Source organism: Setaria viridis, chromosome 9, assembly GCF_005286985.2.
Source record: "Setaria viridis chromosome 9, Setaria_viridis_v4.0, whole genome shotgun sequence".
NCBI classification, from domain to species: Eukaryota; Viridiplantae; Streptophyta; class Magnoliopsida; order Poales; family Poaceae; genus Setaria; species Setaria viridis.
Window position 1 is genome coordinate 38,169,701 of NC_048271.2, and position 21,812 is coordinate 38,191,512.

Here is a 21,812-nt window from a genome sequence, read left to right on the forward strand (position 1 = left end):
GAGGAGAGCTCCTTCCCTTGTTTTCTTTTACACAAACGCCAAAGGTGAAGTGTATACACTCAGCCCCCGAGCCATTGTGAGTTTAGAATAAGCTCGCCAAGGGTCTTGATTCAAGGCCTCACTATGATATTCTCAACCAATCTTTACACTCACGCTAAAAGCGGAGTGTATACACTCAGCCCTCGAGCCTTGGGAAGTTTAGAATAAGCTTGCTAAGGGTCTAAAAAACTAAGCGTCTTAGCAATATTTTTTTCATCTCTCTAGAGATGAACATATCCCTGCCAGCCCCCAAGCCTTGACTGAGTTTGAAGAAGTCAGCCAAGGTCTCAAGACAGGAGTTATCTCTAGCTTCGCAAGATTCTTCAATGGGTGCATCTCCAGATGTGCCATTGGGTGTAGCCCGCGAGACTCGAGCGGATTTGGAGAATTCACTCGAGGCTCCAAAAAGGACTTCCATTAGACCTATCATCCCTCCTGGGAGAGGATTCCTTGGATCTTTAATCCAGAATGATGCCCACATCAAGCTCCAGCTTGAAAATGGATTAGCCTCCAGGCACACAGTGTTCCCAAGGGGAGCCCACTTGAGACGCTTACCCAACATGCTATGGCACATTGAAGCAACTTGGCCTTGTGCGGCACACCCCATGGAGGAAGCCTCATGAACTAGAAGAGACTCCAAAATAGGAATCATACCAAAACAATGTCAAGGGAGGACTATCTAATAGCCTGGCTCTCTGAAATCTGGATCTGGAAGTCTGTGCGGTTATCATCTCCAAATGTTTTTAGAGACCTACAAACTGTTTAATAATGAAGCCATTTTTGGCAAGGCCCATGAAATCTGGCAGCCCACCAAGGCCCAAGATGAAGCTCAATTAAAACCCTGGGGAGCACCGTGAGAGAATTGAAGGTGGAGGATTATCTTGCGATTTATCGCGATTCCTCACGCCCATCTTCCCAGGCTGCCCTCCGTGCTAACATGGCGCGGGGGACAAGACAAGTGGGCCATGCGCCCCCTTTTCCATCGCCTGCTGTGAAGCACGGCAGCCGCACGCCCGAGGGGCTGTGCCGCCTCCATATCAGGGGTGCATGCACGTGTAGTGGGTCATTACTCCCATTTTCTCCGCCACCTCCTCGTCTTCCATTCCAGTCGTGAGAGCTTAGCCTTTCTCCATCGCCACCAAGCTTCGCAGCACTCCGCCTCACATTTGTCGCATCTGTCGCCACGTCCGCCACTCCACGACACAGATCTAGCATTGCACCGCAGTTCAGATCCAACACCGCTCCGCCACCTGTAGCCCCTGAGCATAGCGAGGGTATCCCGCGTCATCCTCCTCCCCAGCCCCCTAGCTCGCAGCGAGGACTATGGCGCCCAAGCCACGCACAGCGAGGGAAAAGAAGAAGGTGAAGACGGAGTGGCCCAGGAAGGCATCACCGCTTATGCGCGGTCGGGAGTGGCCGTGCTCCTGCTCAACGCAGGAGAGGTTGAACAACCTTGTCTGGAATGGCGTTCTGCCAGACCAGGCGACGGCGGGGTGGTGGCCGGTGGTAGGTGAGAATTTCCCCACCCCTAAAACTAATGAGGCCGTCGTCTTTGAGTCATTCTTCCAGTGGGGATTGGACCTCCCCGCGCATCCTTTCCTTCGCGGTCTTCTTTTCTTCTACGGGATTGAGCTCTGCCATCTCAATCCCAACTCCATTCTCCAAATTTCCATCTTCATTCATCTATGCAAAGCCTATCTGGGCATCCAACCACAGTTCAATCTCTTCTGCTACTTATTTCACCTCAAGCCCCAACCTAGCGTCGAGAGGTCGAAAGTGTTGAGTGGAGCCGGAATCCAACTACAGGAATCACTCTCCCGTGAGTACATCTCTATACCTACTCCCTCTTCCAACAAAGGTTGGCACAGCGAGTGGTTCTACACCACCAACCATGCCCTACCATCCCCTGCAACATTGATGCTCGGCCCAAGGTGCGAGAATGCTGGATCGAGCCTAGGCTAGAGGACCAAATGGGTGAGGTGCGTGAGCTGGTGGCCTTGATCAAGGATCTCAACGATCGTGGGCTCACCGGTGGTGGCGTTGCAATCAACATTGCGACCCAGTGCACCCATCCGGCGAAGGAGCGCGCTCACCCAGAGTACGAGTTCGCTGAGGAAATTGACATGACCTGGGAGGCACCGGAACCGGCCAAGAAAGAGGACCTGGTGCGCCGCCTGGAGAAGTTCTTCTCCAGCGGCACACGGATCACCTCCCATGGCTGCCTCGCGCCCTTCAGCCTTGGCAATCCTTGGCTAGAGGTAATTTCTTGCCTTATGCGCTTGTGTTTTTGATAGAAAATCACGCACACCCATTGGGTGCAGTGAACATATCCGTGCCAAAGAATATGCGAGAATTGTTTGCCTTTTATGTAGAGCGAAGCTGCCTTCTTCTCCGCTTCCGCACTGCTGGAACATCGGGTCACCGTGGATATGCGGACTAGCCAACTAAGGGAGCTGGTCCTGGAGGAGCAGGAGAAGAGGGATGCACTGGAGGCTGACGCGAGCAGTGACCTCCTATGAGGATGTAGTTTTTGCTTCGCCGAGTGATCCGCTCATGAAGCGCTCGCGTTTCCTGGTCCAGGTTGGACTCGGGTTGCGGAAGCACTCCGTCCTTGATCAAGGCCTTAAGCTCCATTATCCAGTTAGGCTCGGGCTCGACCATCAGGACTTCTCCTAGGCCAGTGGCAGCATCCACCTTTTCTTTAGGATTCTTGATCGAGGGTTTTATAAGATCCTGAACAAACACCCCAGGTGGTACTACTGAACTGGTGGACCCCATCTTGGTCGGCCGCCCTATTGTTGTCGCGGATGATGTGGTGGAACTCTAGTTAGTAGAACTTGCCTTCGAGCTTCCATATCTCCACGCAATAGGCGTGCATCTTATTGCTGGTTCTGGACCAGTCTTTGTTCACCTGGTTAACCACAAGAGTCGAGTCGCCTCTGACTACAAGGTGCTTGATTCCGAGTGATATTGCAATGCATAGCCCATGTAAGGTCGCCTTGTATTCTACAGCGTTGTTCGAAATAGGGAACATTAGCTGCAGTATGTATCTGAGCACGTCCCCTTTGGGGGAGATGAACACAATTCCAGCACCGACACCCTTAATCTTGAGGGATCCATTGAAGTACATGGTCCAGTACTCGAGTTTTTCCTAAGGGGCAGGTGTCTAGATCTCCGTGTACTCGACCACGAAGTTGGGTAGGAGCTGCGACTTGATGGAGGTCTGAGGCATGAAAGTGATGTCATGCACGGCCAACTCAATTGACCACTTCACGATTCACCCCACGGTGTCTCTGTTATGCAGAATATCGCCGATGGGGTAGCTGGAAACTACGATGATCTTGTGAGCCTCGAAGTAGTGCTTCAGCTTTTTGGCGGTGATCAAGAACGCGTATAGCAGCTTCTACACCTGGTTGTAGTAGACCTTAGAGTCTGTCAAGACCTCACTGATGAAGTAAACATGCCACTGGACTCCATATGCGTGACCTTCCTCCAATCTTTCGACCACTAGTATCATGCTAACCACGTGGGTGGTAGCAGAGATGTAGAGGTAGAGGGTTCCTCCTCATTTGGAGCCGTCAGGACAGGAAGTTTCTAGAGGTAATCCTTCAGTTTCTGGAACAACTTCTCAGCCTCTAAATCCCAGGTAAAGTTGTCCTGGTGCTTTAGAAGCTTGAAGAAAGGTAATCCACGCACCCCGAGCCTAGAGATGAATTAGCTGAGTGTAGCCATGCACCCAGCAAGCTTCTAAATGTCTTTTTAGCTTTGGGGAGGCTTCATCCGGGTGATCACATGGACCTTTTCGGGGTTTGCCTCGATACCGTGGTGGCTAACGATGAAGCTGAGTAGTTTTCCCGACGAGATGCCAAAAACGCACTTTTTCAGATTCAATTTCCAGCGAAAGCGTCTAAGGTTGTGGAATGTCTCTAACAGGTCACCGATTAGAGAATTAGGCTCCCTGGTCTGGACTACCATGTCATCCACATAGGCCTCGATGTTTTTGCCAATCTGCATCTCTAGGCATGCCTGGATTGCATGTTGGTAAGTCGCACCAGCGTTCTTTAGACCGAAAGACATAGTCGTGTAACAGTACGTGCCAAAAGGTGTAATGAATGACATCTTGATCGAGTCCTCTTCCTTCAGGCTTATCTGGTGATACCAGAGTAACAACCGAGAAAACAAAGCAGGGTGCATCCCGGTGTGGAATCTACAACTTGATCTATTCGTGGGAGGATGAAGGGGTCTTTAGGGCAGTGTTTGTTGAGATCTGTATAATCAACGCACATTCCCCATTATTTATTTTTCTTGATTACAAGAACTGGATTAGCTAACCAACCGTTGTGATACACCTCTTTGATAAAATCGGCTGCTAACAGCTTTGTAATCTCTACCCTAATGGCCTTCTTGCGGTCCTGCACGAAGCGATGAAGCTTTTGCTTGATCGGCTTGGCCTGCTCGTCGACCTTCAAGGATTGCTCAGAAAATTCCCTCGGAACCCTCGACATATCTGCTAGTTTCCATGCAAAGATATCCTAGTTGGCCCGGAGGAACTCGACGAGCGCGCTTTACTATTTGGGGTCCATGTTAGCCCCTATGGTCACCTTCTTGGACGGGTCTTCAAGGCCGAGTGACACCTTCTGCATTTCCTGGGCCTTCACCTTGATCGCCTCCATCGCCGCTTTCTTCATCGAGATCTCCAGCTCCTCTGATGCCATCTGCTTCGAAGCAGTCTGAGGACCAATGGTGGTCACCCTTAGATGATGAGTGATTGATAACATTGTGTTGGATTGATGTTGCTCTTGGCTTGTGATGTGCAGGTGTAGGATGCGATGTGACGGCCGACGGCATGTGGTGAAGGTCAAGCGAAAGGTTCATGCCGATGGACCAAGGACGGTGAAGGATGAACGTGAGTAGGCTTGGACTGATGGACCCGAGGAGTCCGGGTGGAGTCATGGGCGGTCCACATGGTGCATGGAATGACAAGAGAACATGACGGTGATGGAGAAGCGTCGGTCGATTCAAGCGGGACGGAGGCAAGTCAAGTAGGCGGCCCGGGAGCCGAGAGTGAATGACTTGGAGGCGTCAAAGGCTTGGCGGAGACTGGACACGTGTCGACATCAAGGAGGTCGCGTGGCGGCCAAGAGAAGATCGACGATTTGGGTGGTTTGGGCCTCAAAACCACCGTGCAGGCAGGTTTCCCGGTTTGGGCCTCAAAACCGGGGGCAAGCCCGGTGTGGCCAAAGCTTCGAGGAGGGCACGTGGCATCATCGTGAAGCTTGTGTCGAGGTGAAGCGAAGTCGTGAAGGCGGCGTGTCCGTCAGATGGATGAACAAAAACTTGGACCAAAATGCCCCTATGTGGGTAGTTATCTTAGTAGTAGCTATTAGGGGTAGTTTAGTCTTTCGTCCGCGCCTATAGATAGAGATGGGGGGCTGAAGTTTTCAGCACCTCTCCACCCTCTCATCCATCCACCTCTCTCTCTAGTTTTCATTTGGTTTTTCCCCCCTCTCTCTAGTCTCTCTCTAGAGGTCCGCAGATGATTTGAACTTCTATTCGTGTATTGAACCAAAGATTTTCTTGTGGGAATGGAGGCCTTAACCTCCTCGTGTCCTCCGCGTGTTGGGGGATGACGATTTGTGGAAATCTCAATCGTGTTCCTCGCATTCTTGCTTTCTCCCATTTTTCCCTTCTCACATTTTTGTTCGATTCATGATTTCTGGGGAGTCTTGGGTCAAACCGATCATTTGGATATGAACTAGGACGTGAGTGAAGCCTTTCCATCAAAATATTTTATTCCCTTTGTTTGACTAATATTTTTGAGGATAACTTTTGGGAATATGTTTGTTATGTTGTTGGAAAGCTATGATTAAAATTTTGTGATTTTTGGAGGTCGTTTGATCGAGTTTCGGATTTTTTTCTTCCACCTTCACGCAGGCTGTTTTGGAATTTGGAAAATCTCCGGACATAATTCCGGAAATCTCCGAACCTCCAGAAATTTCCAAAGGTTTCTCCGGAAATTTCCGCACGTCCAGAATTTTTGGAAGGTTCCTCCGAAATTTTCCGCACACAGGTGTTGGTTTTCAAAGTTTGTCTTCCAGAGCTTGTTTGAAGTCTTTCTTGCTTCCGCTATTCTAAAATTAGGTTCCTAGCATCATTCCTAGGTCCATTAGCTTGTGCATAGCTAAGTGGACTTGATTTTGCTAGAATAGAGGCTTGTGGGTTTCTAGCCGAAGTTCTTGGAGAAAATTTGAATCGGCTCCTATTCACCCCCCCTCTGGTCGCCTTTCCGGTCCTTCACAGTCAGGACCTCCTCCATGCGCGCTGAGAGCTCCAGCATGGCTGCGATCTAGAGGTTCTCCTTCTCACAGTCGTATGCCGTGTGCACATTGCCTCGGACCGAGATGACTCCATTTGGAGTGGGCATCTTAATGATCATGTAGACATAGTGCGGGACCGTCATGAACTTTGCCAAGGCCAGCCTACCGAGTTGTTGGAGGTATGCCTTAGAGGCAATCATAGAGATGATGATATTCCATTTGTATCCATGATTTGTATATTGTGTTCATTGAATATCCATTAAAGGCTACTTGAATTGATTTGCAATTATGTGAATTGTATGTGAAACTCTTTACTTGTATGGTTATTCTAAAGTTGTCCCTAGTCGGAGTTCATGTGAGGACACACATGAATATTAGACTAGCACATGTATTAGTTGATGACTATGTTTCACAAGTCATGGACATGGAGATGTTGAACTAATAATGTGGACACATGTGGAGACATGTGCTAGGACTGACCCAACACGAGAAGTAGTTCTCTCTTTAAACAACATATACGCTTTGTCCTTAGACCTGAGACTGTCGCATGTATTCTAGATATGTATCGACCTACTTAGGGGCTATCAAACGCTACGCCGTAACAGGGTAGTTATAAAGGTAGCTTTCGGGTTTGTCAAGAAGCATGCTATGAGACATGGTCAATCAAGATGGGATTTGCCCCTCTCTGATTGAGAGTGATATCTCTGGGCCCCTCGAGTGATCGGATCCGAAAATGCATGGCCATGCTACGTACGGTTAAGAGTTAACCTACAAAGGGATTCCGAATCACAGGATCGAGAAAGAGCGGTCGGCTTGAAGCTAGACCAAATATCGTGAGGCAAAGGGAATAGCATGTATATTATGTTGTGATGGTTCGTCTGATATGATCTTCGTGTGCGTATAGGAGTTGGCACGTCTTGCTAGAGGCCGCTACCGACTATTGGGCCGAGTAGGAGTACTCGGGCCATGTCTATACGTATCCGAACCCATAGGGTCACACACTTAAGGGGCTGGAAGCCCAATTCGGATCTGATCCGAGTTGGATTAGGTTTAGAAGTACTAATGAGCCTCGGACCCAGAGGCCCGTTAGGAACCTCTATAAATAGAGGGGTGGGGGCGCCCTAGGATTGACACCTTTTGGCGAAACACATCTGCCGCGCCTCCCACGCTCTCGCCTGTTGCAACTCGCGGATCTAGCAATCCAGCTTGCGACGCTTCCTCCCTGCACGTGTGGATACCTTGGAGGTGTTGTGCCTGCAGCACTTGGACGAGCCGCCGATGAGCCACGACGAGCCGCCGAAGAGCCACGACGAGCCGACGACGAGCCGCGGCACGAGGGCGATCTTGCTGCACGTGGACGAGCTGCTAAGGAGCTGTTGGACATTGACGTGATCGACTACGTACGAGTACATTGATCGACTACGTACGACTACGTTGATCGTCTTCACTGCATCGACGCAAATCTACATCTTCCGCACCAGTAGTGCGTCGAGTGGTAATCCCGTGATCCTTATACGGCAGTTATTCCTAGTTTTACGTGGTAGAAATTTTGATTTGCGCTAGTGTAGCCTACCTCGTAACCCTACACGAGTATGCCATGATAGGCTATGTCAAAGTCAGCGACAATGAAGTGCAGGTACTCGGTGCGGTAATTCTCGATCGTGCCGAAAATAACCAGCAGCGTGATTTGTCCGAGGGGAACCACTGGGTTGCCTAGGATGATGCTGAAGAAGGGTGTCTTTGTTGGATTCAGTTCCATAGTGTAGAGACCGATCTCCTTGAGAGTGTTGGCGAACAGGATGTTTAATCTACTGCAACCGTCAACAAGGACCTTTCTGAGGCACACGTTGTGGATTGTGGGGTTTACCACTAGGGGGTATCTTCTTGGTCTGGCAACCATATCCAGGTGGTCAGCTCTGCTAAAGGTGATGGGAACCTCTGACCATTGCATGTACTCGGGAGTGGCTGGAGTGGTGGCATAAACGATCTGCCTCTAGGTGACGTTTGCCTTTCGCTTGGACTCAAACTATTCAGGCCCACCATAGATCATGTTCACGGTCCTGTCGGTCGTCTGGAAGTCTCCATTGGCGGGATGATCTTTGCGCGGCTCTTTTTCCTTGTCATCCTTGCGAAGCAGCTTCCCATAGCCTTTTCCTGAGAAGGCCCTCTTGAGGCCGAAGCACTCTCGGGCTGTGTGCTTATGATTCTTGTGGTACGGGCAATGCATGTCCAGCATCTTCTGGAGCTCCTCAGGACTAATGCGCCCTTATCCCTACTGCACTGTGGCCACCACCTCAGACTTTCGCTTGCGGCCGTGCTGTTCCCCCATGTGGAAGGATTCAGGACGGTCGACGCGTATCTCAGCATCGTGGGCTTTTGGATGGTGGGAACGACTTTCTTCATCCTAGCAAGCTTTAAACTTGTTGAGCTGCTCCATATCCGCTTCCTCCTCGTCGGCCATGCTGTTGGTGATAGCGAACATCTCGTTGACGTCCCTAGGCGGCTTCCTGGTCCACTTGTTAACGAGCTTGCCGTAGGTGAGCCTATTCTGGAAGGCACTCCTTACGTCATGGTCCTCGATGAAAGGGACCGAGTTCTTCTTTTCGGAGAACCAATGGATATAGCCTCACAGCGACTCAGTCCTCTGCTGTCAGATTTGGCCCAGAAGTCTTTTGCTTCCAGGTCGCTCCCACGTGCCAATGTAGTTGCCACTGAACACTGAGCAAAACTACTCCCAGTTGTTAATAGCATCACGGGGAAGGCCTGCCAACCAGTTGCGGCAGTCCTTGGTGAGCATGATGGGCAGATAATTGGCCATCATATTAGTGTTGCCACTTGTAGCTTTAGCTGCGGTGGAGTAGATCTGAAGCCACTGTTGTGGGTCAGCCTTCCTATCGTATTTATCAACATCAAAAAGCTTGAAGCCACACAGCCACTGAACCTGGCGGAGCCTCCTGGTGAGGGAGAGGAATCCATCGTATGACGGAGCCCTTCCTCAACCTCTTTGGACCTGGCCAACTAGTCTTTCATTGGTACTGTAGCTGTCGCTCGACAAGCCCGAGTAGTTTGAGTAGTCGGATTCCTCGTAGCCTCTATCAGTCTCAGTCTCCGGTGTCCTATTCCGTCATCTACCGTGCCTAAGGGGTCCATACTCATGGTCATACCCTTCCCTACGCTGGACCGACACCTCCTCTCGGCGGCTTACATGACAGTTGATAGTGTGCCTCTCATCGTGGCCTCGGTTGATCCGCTCGCGAAGGTCTTCATTGTGCCTTGAGCCAGAGCACCGCGATTTGTGGGTCTTGCCCTTCTTCTGACGAACCGGTGGAGATGGATCCACGCGGTTGATCAGAGTTGCAATGGTCCGGATCATAGCTTGCGCTCGGGCCAGCCCTGGCGTTTCGGGAACTAGCCTGGCAAGCTCCTCGTTGGTGGTGACAAGGTTCTCCTTGGGAGTCATGTATACCGTGTGACCACCATATTCTGCGGTGAACTCTTGCTCGAGGTTGCAGGGGTGAATCCTGCATGTCCTGCCTTCCCGCGGCCTTCTCCTTCTATCCCGGTAGGACTCGGCATGTTCACCATCATGATGGGCATTCTCAGTAGCTTGGAGGATCTGCTGGCACCGAGCAGCCCGATTGGCGTTCTTCTAAACACGTGTGGCCTTAGCCTGCTCCGTCTCCCCCTCGACGGTCTACTCATCATCTGAAACTGGCGCAGTCAGAGTGACAACGTAAACGAAGCCAAGAGGAGCGTCACCCTCAAAGTAGTCAATTGACTCGGTTGGGGTTTCCGTCTGGCCGTCATCTTTTGCTTCCAGCTCTAGATCCATGGAGGACAGCATGCAGGAACATCCTTCCGTGTTGGTAGTCCAATCGGTCACCGCGCTAATGACGACGGACACGAACTGTGGCTCATCCTCGTCCGACTGGTCATTGATCGAGCCAAAAAAGTTCGATCTCGCCATAACTTTCCTCATCACCTCCTGGAAGGTGGCGGCGGTGTTCTTCAGTCCGTAGGCAAAGTGATCGGTCGGTGAAGCTCTGATAGTAAATTCATAGAGGGTGATGCACTCGGCCATATGCTTAATGATCCGACCCATAGATTGGACCAGATCGTTTGTAGAGAGGGTTTGTGGGACCCCGTCTGCAGAGCACAGCAGGTTAGTGACTGGAACTTGTGGGTTCCTAGCCAGCAGCAACGTCCCGAGGACTATTCCGTTAGCCTTTGCCTGGTGCTTGACCAGATCAGATCTGTTAGCCAAACCCGGGTCACCCGCGACCGGTGCCGTAGCCCAATCGGAGGTCTCAATCTCTTGGACCGATGAGCTGGGGACGATGCAAGGGATCTCCCCAAGAAGAAGCTGGCCCCGTAGAGGGACCGAGTGGTTGGCCGCACGATCGTTGGTGGTGGAGACAGCGTGGTGCCCCCAGAAGGGAATTGCCGCTCCCATTATGGCGAAGACGATGCAGCTCTTCAGAATCTTGACGGCGTCCATCAAGCTCACCAACTGTCCCGGCGAACCCCTACCCGGCGCGCCAACTGCCGGGGGAATAATCCTTCAGTCCACCACAGGGTAGACTATGGTGGTAGATTGTGTGGAGGGAATCACCGACTAGAGCTAGATGGTTGAACACGAAGAACACAGGGGAATTTACCAGGTTTGGGCCACCAGATTGGTGTAATACCCTACGTCCTGTGCTCGGGGTTGTATTCTCAGCTTGTAGCGTATTGAATATGGCTTGGGTGCCTTTAGTTTTTGAGGTGTGTCCCTACCACCCTTATATAGTCCGGGGGACAGGGTTACAGATCAGGTGCGATCTAATCCTAGTCGGTTACAAGAAAATTTACTGCCTTTGAGTACAAGTTATCTCTCTCTATACTTAAACATCCCTATCTACATCTATAACTCTTGATGCCGATCCTTCATCTTGATCAGCACACCTACCTTGAGTCCCGTCGTATGGGCCGTGGCACCCCGTTTAGGAGGCGACCAAGCCTATCCGAGTGGTACCCGGGGGTCATATCCCCCACAAGAAGAACTAGGCAATATAAACCCAATATTTCATGTGTCACAACTTAGGAAGTGCCTCAGAATTCCAGAAGAGTAGACACCTCTTGAAGTAATAGATTTACAACCTGACCTATTGTACCAGGAAAGACCTGCTCGTATTTTGGATACAGCAATACGGCAGAGGAGAAGAACATCAGCAAGATTCTGTAGAGTACAATGGAACAATCACATAGAAGCAAAAGCCACCTGGGAGAAAGAAGAAAACCTTAGGAAAGAATTCCCCTACCTATTTGCGAATCCAGTCGAATCTCGAGGATGAGATTCATTTTAAGTGGGGTAGGTCTATATCATCCCAACTTTTCTAGGCATTTAAAATTGGACCCCAAAAACTTTTTCAAAAATATGCATAGCAACTTAAACTCTAGAGCCATGCATTTGAATAATTGCATTGAAATTTCTTATTATGTTCACATATGCATATTTTTTGAGCTAACATTCCTTTCCTCCCTAAATTTCTTTCTAACTAGCCCTAAGGATAATCTATTTTGAGCCCTACACCAAGGTCCTTTCAAATTTGAAATTGCACTTCAAATTTGAAAGAACCTCCTAAAACCTCTTGGGCCGGCGTCACCCCTTTCCAGCCTATCTCCCCCTCAAGCCCGGCCTGCCTCCCCCTTCCTTCTCCCCTTCTGCTCGGGGCCCAACTCCGGCCCATCAGCCCCGCACCGCGATGATGTCAGCATGACATCACCATCTTCCCCATCCATCCCCCTTTCCGCTCCTCTCTGCCTCGCCGCAACGCTGCCGCGCTCGCCCTGCGAACCGTCTCCTCGGCCACCCTTTTGACCCCGATGCTCACACGCCACACCCACCTGCATCACCGCCATCACCCATGACCATCAATGCTTCCCCTCCGGCCCATGAATCCAGCCTTGCCGCACAGCCGCTCGCGCATTGGACCACGCCGCTGGTGGCATGACCACCCCGATCTCCCTCCCCCTCGCCAGATTCCTTCCCCCAATGAGCGCACCATAACCACCAGCCCCAGGCACACTAAATGAGGCCCTTATCCCCTGCATCACACCCTCCTCATCCCTATCCGCTCCATCATTGGTGCCACACGTTGCTCTTGGTGCCACCTAGACCCAGTCGGATAAGCTCGAAGAGCTCCCGGGAGCCTCGCCGCGAGCCCCAGCCACCTATAAATAGCCCACCCCCGCGCTCCTCTCCTCCTTGCCCCTCCCCTCTTCCCCTTTCTCCTCACCAGAGTAGGATCAGGGCCGTGCCCCTCTACCCGCTGCTGTGCCTCACCCCCTGAGGTCTCTACAGGTTGAAGCTGAGGTCACTGCATGTCCCGTAGCCCCCTTCCTATGGCATAACCACCCAAATTAACCTAGCTAAAGTGTGCACAACATCGCCCTAAATGTGAATAGACACTTTAATCAAATTAAGATGGTAGTCTGTTGGGTTTCACCCAATACAACCATGTATTTTTTTATCGAAACAAGCATACAACACTCGTACGAAGACGAGCCCAAAGATTACAACAATCCAGATAACATATTACATGTCCCAAATTACTTTATAACAAACGGGTGTTCAAATGCATAAAGAGTATTTTAGAGTTTAAAGCAGCAGAAAAAGAAAATAATAGTTGTAATAAATATACATAATACCACGGTGAAGCCTGCCATGATATCAATCACCATGATCCTTGCCAACCGAGGATAGGTCCCACTCAACCGTCCATCCCGGAGGGATCTGGTATGGCCAAGTCACACTAGCAACCACATCAACATTTCCTGAAAATATAGCCACAAGCAAGGCTGAGTATACTAATACTCCGCAAGACTTACCCGTCAGGTGGTATCTAATCTACCGACTCCTAGACATGCAAGGCTTTTTGGCTGAGAGGTTTGTTTTGCAAAAAGCTTCTTGGCTCGGCAATGTAGCCCTTGGCTCGGCCCTTTGCTTTTACGGGTTAGAACCTAAAACTAAGAGGGGGCTTGCAATGTAGCCCTTCGCTCAGGCGGCGGCATCTCTAGCCAAAATCTGGCGAGCGACGGTGGTGAGGGGGCGGGGAAAGGGCATTGGCATGGTCAGTGACTACCCATGAGGTGATGCGCTGAGGTGCTTGCGGGCGGAGGGTGATAGGAGGCGGCTGGCCATGGTGAGGTGGCTGTGGTCGCAGAGCAGCTCCTACTCTGGCGCCAGCAGTGGCGAGGAGGCTGGGAAGTGGCTCTGGAGGCTCAGGTGGTGCTCGTGTGATTCACTGGTGCGCTTAGCGGGCTCTGGGGAGGCTCGGGAGGAGGGGCTCCATGGTGAGAGCTAGGCGGCGGCGCTCCGGCGTGCTCGTCGTGGTGGGGTAGCATCGGTGAGGCGCGAAGGGTCACTTTTATAGGCACTCGAGGGGGCAAGGAGGGGCTAGGGAATGCTAGGGTCAGCTTGGGTCCATCGGGGGAGAACGGAGGGGTCGGCGACTAGCGGAGGTGAGCAGGGGCGCTCGGGGTTGGCCGCGACGGCGACGGGGGTTGGGCGTGCGGCCGGTGATAGGCGGAGGAAGATCGTTCACGTGGAGGATCCTTTCTATCGCGCACGCGGAGTGGCTGGAGGGGGTGTCCGTATGGTCACCTCACCGGAGGCCTTTGGCCAAGCGGCGATGGCCGGTGGTGGGCGGCAACATGGTAGCGGGCTGCTGCCGGGGCGAGTGGGCACGCGATGGCCACTAGCCAAGGGAGATGCGGCGTGGGGAGGGTGAGATTGCACGGCATGCGGTTGGGCGACGCCGGGGACGTCCGGTCCCATTGCTGGCGGCGATAGGCCGGTGGTGCTGCACGAACAATGTGGCGCGCCAGAACACGCCGTACACGATCACCAGAATCGCGGCACACATGGGTGCATGCGTGGCGTGCGGGGGCAGCAACTTGGGGGCTAATTTTCTCCAAATTTTGAATTTGAACTTCAAATTTTCCAAAAATAAAAGTTTAATCTGGGACTTCATGCTACAACTTTTACAAACGCTGTCTAGGGAAAAACTCAACGGATTTGGATATAGACTCGTGCAAAGTTTGGTAGAACGCCGGCTTAGGCTGAATTTGAAATTGCCTCAAGATCGGTTGAAATTTGATTCAATTTTTGAAAGCCTTCCACTCAAAATCAGAGAAGGTTCAAATAACAAAAAGTTTCTTAGCTTGAAAAGTTCTACAACTTTTATATTGGCCAAAAGTTGAGTTCTTATGCAAAATTTTGTTTTGAAAACCTGCCCAATGAAAGTGCCTTTTAGTGGTGTTTTCAACACTTAGATCAATTGAAATGCATTTGAAATTTTGACAAATGACCAATTTGAGTCTAGTGGTGATTTGTTTGCTTAATTACTTTGATTACTCTTGATTTTCTTTGCTAATTACCAAGGATGTTACAACCTACCCCCCTTAAAAAGAATCTCATCCCGAGATTCGGGTGATGAAAAACTAGTGTGGCCGTGCACGTACCTCCTTGTTCGAATAGGAAACTGCGGAAATTTTTGTTGAGAAATTCTTTAGTTCCCATGTGGCTTCATCCTGTATATGATGGCTCCACTGAATTTTAAACATTCTCACCACTTGTCTCCGGGGTCTCCTTTCCTTTCGATCAAGAATTTTGATCGGGAACTCCACATAGAAAAGATTCGGTTCTACCCATACTTCCTCTTGTTTGATAATCTCAGTTGGAACTCAAACACATTTCTTGAATTGAGATACATGGAAAATGTCATGGATAGCTGAGAGTCTGGGTGGAAGTTTTACTTAATAGGCAACAGGTCCACAAATTTTTGATGATTTCATATGGACCAATATAGCGAGAAGCTAGTTTCCCTTTTACTCCAAACCTCTGCACACCCTTTGGTTGGTGAAACTTGAAGGTATACATGGTGACCAACTTTAAATTGCAATGGTTTCCTCCTCTTGTCGAAATGGGTCTTTTCCCTTGATTGGGCGGCTTTAAGGTTTTCTCTTATTATCCTCACTTTCTCTTCCGCCTCAATTACCAAATCTGGCCCATATACCTTTCATTCTCCCGCCTGGGACCAACTCAATGGAGTTCGACACTTGCGACCATACAAGGCCTCAAATGGTGCCATCTTTAAGCTACTTGGTAGCTGTTGTTATAAGAAAACTCTGCTAGGGGCAAGAATTTGTCCCAATTCTTGTCATAATGAATGATGCAAGCTCGAAGCATATCCTCAAGAATCTGACTTACTCTCTCAGTTTTTCCATTCGTCTGAGGTGATAAGTTGAGCTGCAGATTAACTTGGTGCCGAGAGAAGCTTGCAATTGTTCCAGAAGCGTGCCACAAACTGAGCACCTCGATCAGAGATGATTGTTTTGGGCACTCCATGTAGGGAAACGATGCGGTCAAGATATAGTTCAGCATATTTCTGGGTTGAATAGGTTGTATGAATGGAAATAAAATGTGCCATCTTAGTGAGTCTATCCATAATGACCCATATGGAATCATGTTTCTGAGAGGAGTTGGGCAAACCAACAATGAAATCATGCTTATGTCCTCCTATTTCCATGAGGGTATAGGTAGCGGTTGAAGAGTACCGGCTACCTTCAAGTGGCTTGCTTTTACCCTTTGGCAAGTGTCACATTCTGACACATACTTAGCAATCTCCGGTTTCATCCCAGTCCACCAAAAATTCTGCTTCAGGTCTTGGTACATTTTGGTGCTACCCGAGTGAATAGAGAATTTGGAAAGGTACGCCTCATCCATTATTTGCTTTTGGAGATCGGGATTTGCTGGAACAACTAATCGGTCCTCGTACCATACAACTCCCTTCCAGTCTTGATGGAAATGCTTATATCCCTCATCCCTTTGTGAAAGCTTTTTCTTAATGAGCTTTATCTCTTCGTCCCCTAGCTATGCCATAATGATTTGATTGTCCAGGGTAGGTTCAATAGAGATATGGCTCAAGGTGCCTTGAGGAATAATTTCTAAGTTTAGCTTCCTCATCTCCTAACACAAGATTTTTGTATAGTTCTGTGTGGAAAGGCAATTGCAATAGGCTTTGCGGCTTAATGCATCTGCAACCACATTTGTTTTTTCGGGGTGATAGTGCACCTCTAGATCATAATCCTTTATCAGTTCCAACCATCTTTTTTGACGCATGTTCAGATCAGCTTGAGTGAAGATGTATGTGGTGGAACCACCCAAATTAACCCGGCTAAAATGCACTTAGCTTCGCCTAACATGCGAATAGACACTTTAATCAAGTTAACTCGGTAGTCTGTCGGGTTTCACCCGATAAAACCACATCTCGGATCGAAGCAAAGCATACTTGTACGAAGACGAGTCTAGAGATTACAACAATCCAGATAAATTATTACAGGTCCCAGCTTCATTTATTACAACTTAGGATTTCAAAAGCATAAAGTAAAATTTTCAGAGTTCAAAAGCAGAGGGAAAACAACAATAAGTCTAACGTTGAGACACAATACCATGGTGAAGCCTGCCATGATATCAAACACCACGATCCTCACCGGTCGAGGACGGATCCCACTCAACAGTCCAACCCAGAGGGAGTTGGGATGGCCAAGTCACACTAGCAACCAAGCAAACAACAGCACCTGAAAAAGATAGCCACAAGCAAGGTTGAGTATACTAATACTCAACAAGGCTTACCCGTCAGATGGTATCTAATCCACCAACTCCTAAACATGCAAGGCTTTTTGGCGGGAGGGGGGGGGGTTGTTTTGCCAAAAGCATCTAAAGCAAGTCCTTACTTTCAAATTTTAGCATCAGGTTCTAGTTGATTAACCATTCTAGGTAAGCATCTATTCTAAGCAAACATAGTAAACAAACAATTTAATTCAAGCATCAGTATTAATCATCATCCTTTGTTCCACTTCTTACTTAGTGCAGAAGCGTAGTTAAGTAGTCTCAAGCTATGAGAGGCAGACGATTCGAATCGAGTTTTTCAACCTTGCAAGGTGAACCTAAACCCAAGATATATGCTATTGCCGTGCCGGGTTCACATATATCAGTCGTTCCCATCAATTCGTGGTGTTTGTCCAGAGCCCACTTCCCTTGGTATACAATGCCCCAACAGTCCCAGAACGACGCCGTACCGAGGCTGCACTTGTACCCACATGCGGCCGCATGGGAACCTAGTTCCAGAGAGAGCAGGGTAAAGGTCCACGCCGGTTCAATCAGGTACTAGGCTTCCCCATCTCCTACTACGTATGAGCTTAGTACTTTCAAACACTTAATTACTGTTCTAACACATCTCAACCTTAGCAGTTTTCCACTAGACAGATGGGACAATCCAACATCCACAAAAATAGAACATATAGCCTAGCCCCACCCGTCAATCCTTATGGTTGCAACATAAGTAAACAGGCAACTCCTATAGCTCGCGAGTGACAGGAAATCACTCGACTTTTACTGTGTCCCTATTTAGGATAGCAACTACACAACTTAACATACTAGTATTCAGCACATAGGTATCTAGGATCATGCAACTAGGATTTCAAGCAACTCCTATGAACGTAAATGCACAAACATAATTAACATAGATATTGTATGAATTTAAAAAACTGGGTTATGCTCTGGGGTTTGCCTTATTGCCCTAACTCTACCTTGGGCTCTTCCGAACTTTGGTTCGGGCCTTGATTTGTCTTGATCCTGTTCAGCTCAGTAGGCACCCTCTTGCTTCGCGTTCCGACTAAGATCGTACGTTCCATCAGCACGGTTAGCTCTACACCAGATGCATATGCAAGATTTCAGTTTCATGCTTTTGTGTGTAGGTTGCATTTCATAAACATTGTAAAAGCTTATAGGGTGTATTTTGGACCACATTTACTTAGATAAGAGTAAACTTCTTTTCTTTACAAAACAACTTGGTTGGAAAGAAACATGGTTTTTAGGTTGATGGTGAGTGTGTACACATATAAGATTTTAACAACTTTGATTTCACAAAAGAGGGGTGGGGGTCACTTTAGGGTTGCTTAACACTTATTTGGAAGTCTGGCAGACTGGCACACCGCTGACCATTTGCCGTTGAGATGTTGGATCGCGCGCGCGACATGCCGAGTCGGATGATGTGCTCCCATAGTCCCGTTCCCATGTGGCCTGATGCCCTGCCCCGGATCTCTATCGAAGAAAGAAATAAAAGTGGATCACATGGTAAACAAACCCGCTCCAGTTGTTCTCGGGTTCTCGCCGCCGCTGCACTGCGCCGCTGTGTCCAGTCTCAAGTCAAAACCATATGGCGATTGGGCTCGGTTTCTTGAAGGCCGTGGCGCTGGTGCTGGCGCCGGTGGCGCTCGCCGTGGCGCTGTACAGTCCCCGTGACTTCTCGCCGGCGCCGTTGCCTCCGGAGTACTCGTACGGGCCCGACGTGTCCGCGCCGCGGCACGAGGCGCGCGCGCTGGAGCAGAGCGAGCGGGTGGGCGAGGGGCGCCTCCCGGGACCGGAGGACCTGGCGTACGACGCCGCTGGCGGGTGGCTGTATACCGGGTGCGCCGACGGGTGGGTCAGGAGGGTGAGCGTGCCCGGCGGGGACGTCGAGGATTGGGTACGCACCGGCGGCCGCCCGCTCGGCGTCGTGCTCGCCGCCGACGGTGGCCTGATCGTGGCCGACGCGGACATCGTGAGTTAACCGCTCCGCCTCTGCTGTTCCACTCTTAACAACTTTGGTTGTATACCACTGTAGGATTCGTATGGAAATCTGAATCTGATTCCCGAGACATGACAGGGATTACTGAAGGTGAGCCCGGAGAGGAAGGTTGAGCTGCTGACGGACGCGGCAGAGGGCCTCGAGTTCGCGCTGACCGACGGCGTGGACGTCGCCGCCGACGGCACCATCTACTTCACGGACGCGTCGTACAAGTACAACCTCGCCAACCACATGACGGACGTCCTCGAGGCCCGGCCGCACGGGCGGCTCCTGAGCTTCGACCCGGCCACGGGGCGGACGGCGGTGCTCGTGCGCGACCTCTACTTCGCCAACGGCGTCGCCATCTCGCCGGACCAGAGCTCCCTCATCTACTGCGAGACGGTGGTGTGAGTGCCACACAGCTATCTCTCAGAGCTAGGAAGCATCGCTGCCTGGATGATTATCACGGTCTGACCTGATCTTCCTTCCACGTGCTGCTGCAGGAGGAGGTGCTCGAGGTACCACATCGCCGGCGACAAGAAGGGCTCGGTTGAGAAGTTCATCGACAACCTACCGGGATTCCCCGACAACATCCGGTACGACGGAGAAGGCCGGTACTGGATCGCCTTGTCCGCGGTAACATCACAAATCTCATCTTCTCATCAATCATCATCAGAAAAAAAAATCATTTTGCATCTGGTCAAATTTGCTAGGAGTCTAGGCAGTTCATCAATCGTTTGAACCTGCAGGGGAGAACACTTCAGTGGGACCTGCTGATGAAGTATCCGTTCGTCCGGAAGCTGCTGTACCTCGTCGAGAAGTTCGTGGCGGTTCCACACGGGCTGAAGAACTCGGGGACGATGAGCGTGACGCTGGACGGGGAGCCGGTGTCCACGTACACCGACCCGGGGCTCGCCCTCGCCACCGGCTGGCTCAAGGTCGGCAAGCATCTGTACTACGGGTCACTAACGAAGACATACCTCAGCAGGATCGACGTCACCAAATCATCAGCTGAATTGAACAAGTGACCCCTTACCCTTTTGTGCAAATTATTTGCTCTGACATTACTTTGTATTATGAAATCATGTGAACTAGTGAAGTGGTCCGAGCAAATGCGCTGCTAGTATGGAATCATGTGTATATGTATCATTATATCATCCTCACTACGGGAAAGTTAAAAATTGCCAAGTGTTTTTTTCTTTGCCGAGTGTTTTTTTTCGAACACTCAGCAAACAAGCTCTTTGCCAAGTGCCAAGCAAAAAACACTCGGCAAAGAAAAAACACTCGAGAAATCGGGTCTTTGTCGAGTGTCAAGAAAAAAACACTCGGCAAACTAGCCTCTTTGCCGAGTGTCAAAAAAGACACTCGGCGAAGAGTGAGGTTTTGCCGAGTGTTTTGTTCGACACTCAGCAAAACAATAGTTTTTTTCTCTTTTCACTTTGAAAATTTTTTCTACTCCCCACATACAACATGTGGTACTACATATTAAAATTTGGTATATTTTTGGATTTGTTTGCTATATTTAATTAATTAATTGCAATTGAAGGGAATTTTGGGTATAAGTCAAATTTGAACCGCAAGTGATTCAAATTATAGAATAAAATGAGTAAAAAATGATATTTATGTTATTTATCCCAGTTTGAGGCCTTACCCATGAAATAAAAAGAAATTTCAAACATCTTGTTCAGGAAACATAACCACAAACATGTGATTGAATGATTTTTAAATTCTAAAAAAGGCAAACGAAGTCGGAAAATTATGAGATTTGTCATGATGTGATGGTATCATACGTGGAGATTGTGGTAAAAAATTGAGAAAGTTTCGCACATTTTATCATATACAATGTTTACAAACCGAAGCATCTCAGAAGAATAATCGTAGCATTGAGAAGGATTCAATAAGATTCGGAGTTAAAGTGATGATCGAATTTAGATTTGACTACAAAATATTTTGTATAGCCAATAGAGAACATATATTGTTTCATGTGAAATTTTGGTAATTTTTTGGAACCGTTTGATAATTTTAATGTATTAAGTGCAATTATAGAATTTTAATTGATATAAATTGAATTGGAGCTATAACGGCATAAAATAACAAAATAATATGAGTAGAATAATCAAATACATATTGTTGAGTGAATTTGATGAGGTATTGTTGAGTTTATTAAAATAAATGTAGAAGAAAACGTTGTAGAAAATGAGGAAAAAAGAAAAAAAAACTTTACCGAGTGCTCCCCGTTTGGCACTTGGCAAAATAGTGCTTTGCCGAGGGTCATGCTACAGACACTCGCCAAACGCCTAAAATGACCCACCAGCCGCCTAAAAAACCTGCACCCATCCTCCTCCCGCACCAGCCCCCCCCCCCCCCCCCCCCCCCCCCGCCTCCTGGCACCCGGCCTCCCCTCCCCCTCCAACCGCACCCTCAGCCCCTCCCTCCGCCGCCGGCCCCTCCCCTCCCCTCCCTCCCCTTCTTCTTCCCCGCCGGCGGCCGGCCCCTCCCCTTCCCTCCTCCCTCCCCCTCCCTCGTTTCCACCGTCCCCTCCTCTTCCCCTCCCTCATCCCGACGCCGCCCCTCCTCCGAGCCGGATCCGACCACCACCGCCACATTGCCCCTCCTCCAAGCCGGATCCGGCTGCCACCGCCCCTCCTCCGGGCCGGATCTGGCCGCCACCGCCGCGTCGCCCCTCTAAGCTGGATCCGCCGGCGCCGCCACCCCCCTTTGGATCCGACGCCGCCGCCTCCCCCTCCAGATCCGCCAGCGCCGCGACCTCCCCCCGGATCCGGCGCCGCCACCTTCCCTCACG

The 21,812-nt window shown here is 49.8% G+C and overlaps 1 protein-coding gene across 1 annotated transcript; it reads left to right on the top strand.

Moving 5' to 3' along the window:
• Positions 1–18,319: 18,319 nt before the first annotated feature.
• Positions 18,320–20,197, top strand: LOC117840394 (protein STRICTOSIDINE SYNTHASE-LIKE 5). Its single transcript, XM_034720900.2, has 4 exons — positions 18,320–19,003; positions 19,109–19,416; positions 19,513–19,645; positions 19,759–20,197. Exons 1-4 carry the CDS (start codon positions 18,620–18,622, stop codon positions 20,035–20,037), a joined length of 1,104 nt encoding a protein of 367 aa, XP_034576791.1. The 5' UTR covers positions 18,320–18,619; the 3' UTR covers positions 20,038–20,197.
• The last annotated feature ends 1,615 nt before the right edge of the window (positions 20,198–21,812 follow it).